Genomic DNA, 5,602 nt, shown 5'->3' with positions numbered 1-5,602 from the left:
GTGAGAACCGGACGTTATGAGAGGGAGGAACAGGGGAGGGACGGCCTGGGAGGATGTAAAAAATAGTTGTCGTGGGTCGCTACTTGGTCGGCGCGGACCTAACTAATGACTAATTATTTGTAGCCTTATGATGCTAATCCTGGCGTCTCGGGTCTGCAGGGTGACGAAAACAAAATGATGATGCACAGGTAAAAATTCACCCAGAACTTAGATATGAAAGACATTGATTAATTACTAGCTGTTATTTAAAATGTTCTCAGATACAAACTACATAGATGTGAGATCTTTCTTTACATTAGAGGAGGGAAATAGGACTAGAAATCATGGCAGGAAGATTAGAAAGCAAGGCTGCAGGTTAGATATAAGAAAATATTCCTTTAGTCATAGGGTGGTAAACTTCTGGAATGCATTGCCAGAGAGGGTTGTAAATAGCACTAGTTTGACAATGTTTAAAAACAGATTAGATAAGCTCTTAAATTTCTTAGATTTATAATTATGTATAGCGCTGCATGATAGTTTTTATAAGAAATTTACTATAGTTAAACAAGACATGATCCCCATGTATGAGGATCACATATTGTAGAGGATTTCGCTGTAGGACTTAGCCCTGTTAATGGGCCAAATATTTAGAATTAGTAAGTGTATCTTTAAGTACTGATGACGAGGTCGCTGTGCGACTGAAACAGGATAACCTAGATGGGCCCTGGTGGCCCTTTGTTATCCTATTATTTATGTTATGTTATGTTTACTGGGGAGGTTGAACTGTGTGTGTGTGTGTGTGTGTGTGTGTGTGTGTGTGTGTGTGTTTAGCTCAATACCAAATTTCTTTCGTTTCAATACCAAATCTATGTCCAATACCAGTCACGGTGCTTTAATACCAAATGGATTTTTCAATACCAAATTTACCCTAATTTGGTATTGAAAAATACCAAACGGCAACCCTGGTCTGATCGCCACGCTCTTCGCAATCGCCACACAAAACAAGTGCAGAAAAAAAAAAAAGTTACTGTTGGAAATAAGGAACCTACAGACACTACATACATATTGATTAGAATAGAACGATTGCAGCAACTGTCTACGAACATGTTATGCAGTGTGTTATACCGAGAATTGAGTGTAAATTTATTCAGCATCAAATTGGTACAGATGTCAAAGTATATTGCAAGAATGGTGCATTTGTTGTAATGGACACAAAGGGTGACAGCAACACTGATAAGTGTGGCATAGACTAATAGTGATGGTAGTGTTACTTGTGTATGCTATAATGCAACTAGAGTAGATGGTGGTTCAGAGGTGTGGAGAAGGTCGCAGCACGTTTGAGCCTATTTACCAAAGAAACATATGTTAGGTATGCACTATGTGATTGAAAAATCAATTGTACATACTCAAACGATGTTGGAAAATATAAGAAAAAAAATATTGACTAAAATAGCAGTGAATTAAGACAATATCCTGACAGTGACGGCCATTGTAGAGCATGCTGTAGGAGGGTTTTGATGTCTCCGCCGCCGATGTTCATCCGATTTCAAGGCGCTGTACTGTACATCTCTGACGTTTCCTGTTTTGTCTTGCTCTTTGTCTTGGCTTACTCTATCAACTTACAAAGTTAATTTTTTTATTACTTTATTTTGAGGTTTATGGTTGATTTTATAAACAATCAACTTGAAAATGGCAAAAACTCAACACATGTTTTACTGTAGGTTAGAATGGGTTACAAATGCATGATTAAAGAATGTGGCTTGGTAATAATGCAGAAAATTTCATAGGCCTTTGATTGTTAGTTATTAAAATAAGCCTATCTCTTAAACTGTTCGAGTTTATTAGATTATAATGATAACCTGTGATTTCCAAGTGACTATTTTTGTTCTCTTTTTCTTTTCACAGAGGAAACTTGGGAGGCAGTTATAATAATATCATAAGATCTATTTTCAATATATTTTTTTTGTTGATATAACTATTTCTTTCGTCTTACCTAACCCCAAATCCAATGTCCAGTCCCTTAGAATATTACATTATAAATAGTTATCTCCATGAACACTAACGCTTTGAACTTAAATTAGATAGTTTTTGGGATCTCTCTCTCTCTCTCTCTCTCTCTCTCTCTCTCTCTCTCTCTCTCTCTCTCTGAATCAGAATATGCACATGGTTGGTTTTGAAATATATTCATACATAGGCATGCAATTGTGATAAGAAAGATTACGCTGATTACCTTTCCTTTCTTATCTTATCTAGGAACATTTCCTTGAACAGTCTGCGCCCACCGCAGTCTATACTCTGGATAAAAGGTGTATGTACGTGATGTACTTAGTATACTTTGAATAATGCCCAACTAGAGAGGAAAACAAAAGGGGACTACTGAAAAAAAAAAACTATTAAAGAGTAAAGACTATTGAAGAAATCATAAGCATATCTACTGTTGTGATTTCACAATAGACAGAGTACATAGACAGAAGCACGATCGTTGCACAGAAGACAAAGCAAGAACAAGTAACAGACACAACCTTATGATGTCCAGAGTCCAGCAATCATTGGTAAGGCGTCATGCATTTATGTTTATTTATTTTACTCCTACTACAGTACGGCTATAGAACGTGCTGCACAGTTCAATGATCAAAGATAATATTGCACAGTCCTGGATGACTTCAAACAACAACTTTTTACTCATATTTCAACGATCCTTGTGTAATACTACAATATTATATAGTTACATTTTCATTATGAGGTAGTAGGATAGTAGGATGAATTCTCTTCTCCCTGCAATGGTTCTCCTCAACATTTAATACTGTTTTTTTTTTATTAATTCATTTATTTTTTTATGTATATAAAAGGAGAAAACCGGCCAAGGGCAACAAGAACCACACAATGGAAAAAAAAAAAAAAAAAAAAAGGCTCGTTAGTTGCCAGCCTCCTTCCAGGTCTGCTGCTGCTGATAGAGTTAGCTAAAAGACATGACGGACAATTGTCTTGAAACTTGGTGGTAGGGGTGGGCAAGAGTCGCTCTCTTGGAGATTAACAATTCCGACTCCAGAGGCTGGCGAGTCGACTCCACGGCGCCACACCACACACACACACACACACACACAGTTCCCGCTCGTCTGGCATAGAGCGACCCCGGAGTTACCAACTCCAGAGTCGCTTCCCCGCGCCCCAAGCATGCAGGACACTTCAACATGCCTTCTCTCCTGTATCACCACACGAATGTCATTCCATACCTAGCTTATTACCCCAGTATTTATCATGTCTTCTGCACTCCCTCAATTATATACATGAAGTTATTTTCATATTTTCATTATTAAATGTTGGTCGAGGAATATATATATATATATATATATATATATATATATATATATATATATATATATATATATATATATATATATATATATACACACACACACACACACACACACACACACACACACTATAGACCAGTGTCACTTACAGGTGTGGTAGCTAAGATGTGTGAGAGGGTGGTGAAGAATAGATGGACAGACTTCTTGGAGAAAAATGACATACTTTGTGAGTGTCAATTTGGTTTTAGAAAAGGGCGTTCATGCACGACAAACCTGATATGTTACTATTCGAGGGTGATAGATGTAATACAGGAAAGAGATGGTTGGGCTGATGGAATATATCTGGATTTAAAAAAGGCCTTTGATAAGGTACCACACCGGAGACTGATCTGGAAACTTGAAATGGTAGGAGGAGTGCATGGCAGTTTACTAAAATGGATGGAAGACTTTTGGTAGGAAGAGAAATGAGAACAATAATTAAGGACAGACCATCAGAATGGGGCTTGGTGGAGAGTGGAGTTCCACAGGGATCAGTGTTGGCACCAGTAATGTTTGCGGTCTACATAAATGACATGGTGGATGGGGTGTCCAGTTATGTGAGCCTATTTGCAGACGATGCAAAATTGTTAAGAAAAGTGAGATGTGACAAAGATTGCGAACTACTCCAGGAAGACTTGGACAGAATATGGAAATGGAGCTGTACATGGCAAATGGAGTTCAACACGACAAAATGCAAGAAATTAGAGTTTGGCAAGAGTGAAAGAAGAATCAGGAGTATGTACAAGATAGGAAATGAAGACATAAAACCAGTCATGAAGAAAAAGACCTTGGGGTGACAATTACCAATGACCTATTGCCAGAGAGACATATAAACAAAATAATTGGAGAAGTATTGAACTTATTGAGGAACATAAGAGTGGCGTTCGTATATTTAGATGAAGAAATGATGAAGAAAATAATTACTGCAATGATAAGACCAAGGCTTGAATATGCAACAATACAGTGGGCTCCGAACTTAAAGAAACACATAAGGAAACTAGAGAAAGTACAGAGGGCTGCAACAAAATGGTGCCTGACTTAAGAGATTTGACTTATGAAGACAGACTGAACAGAATGCAACTTCCGACCCTGGAAAACAGAAGAGAAAGGGAGACCTGATAGCAATATACAGAGTGATGATTGGCATGGAAAAAATGGATAGGGAAGATCTGTGTATGTGGAATGAAAGAGTGTCGAGAGGGCATGGGAAAAACTAAAAAGGCCACTTATAGGAGAGATGTGAAAAAATATAGCTTCCCTCATAGAAGGGTGGAAGCATGGAATAGTTTAGACGTGGAAGTGGTCAACGCAAGGAATATTCATGATTTTAAGAAAAAGCTGGACATTAGTAGATATGGAGACGGGACAGTACGAGCATAGCTCCTTTCCCGTATGTTACAATTAGGTAAATACAATTAGGTAAATACACACACATACATATATATATATATATATATATATATATATATATATATATATATATATATATATATATATATATATATATATAAAATAGACTATTTGCCCAATCATATGGGAGATGCATTTTTTCTTTTAATTTCTCTCCCTACTAGAAATATTTTGTTTATTTGTTCAGTTATATACATTCTCGTCAGTTTCGTCAAAATAAAAGTGATATCGTCATCTTAAGGCTCAAACAGTATACACTTTTACACACTGCTGTGACAGGAGTCGTTAAGGCGATGAGTCCGGTGTTGGAGTCGACTCCCTCAGGCCTTCGGACTCGGATTCGGCGGAGTCGACTCCGGAGTCGTTAAAGCGCCCACCCACGGCCCACCCACGGCACACCCCTATTTGGTGGTAAAATCCCTATCTAGTATCTACGCAAGTAAGCGTTGACTATAATGCTGTGTGTGTGTGTGTGTGTGTGTGTGTGTGTGTACTATGACATTTTTATTATAGTACGTTACGTGCATTTTATTTTTCTAACCTGCTACTTTGTTAAATTTTGTTAACATTTGTTCGACCATTACCTCGCAAACTAGGTAAATAGTCTAATCCACCATGAATGAGAGCATGAAGTTACAGTAGGTAGCTATTCATTACTGTGAAATCATACACAACCATTATCTGAACTTTTGCATGAAAAATGAAAAAAAAAAAAAATGCAAGACAAATTTTTCCTACCTAGAAAATAGTAGATAAATAAATAAATAAGTAAAACCGAAATCAATCGATCAACCAATGCAATCTATCAATATTATTACGAAAGCCTCATTCCTCCCACACCTTACTTTTCATCTATGCCC

The 5,602-nt window shown here is 37.3% G+C and overlaps 1 protein-coding gene across 2 annotated transcripts in view; it reads left to right on the top strand.

Annotated features, from left to right (window-relative positions):
* The first annotated feature begins 2,259 nt into the window (after window positions 1-2,259).
* Window positions 2,260-5,602, top strand: part of LOC123517121 (ankycorbin-like) — a 52,525-nt gene continuing 49,182 nt past the window's right edge. For both annotated transcript variants that reach the window (XM_045277039.1, XM_045277038.1), the window contains exon 1: window positions 2,260-2,531. In XM_045277039.1, coding sequence (XP_045132974.1) covers window positions 2,505-2,531 — 27 coding nt within the window. In that variant the 5' untranslated portion in view covers window positions 2,260-2,504. The remainder of the gene's footprint in view (window positions 2,532-5,602) is intronic.

Source organism: Portunus trituberculatus, chromosome 41 (assembly GCF_017591435.1).
Source record: "Portunus trituberculatus isolate SZX2019 chromosome 41, ASM1759143v1, whole genome shotgun sequence".
Lineage (NCBI taxonomy): Eukaryota > Metazoa > Arthropoda > Malacostraca > Decapoda > Portunidae > Portunus > Portunus trituberculatus.
The sequence above is the reverse complement of the archived record's forward strand: the minus strand, read 5'-3'. Positions and strand labels throughout refer to the sequence as shown.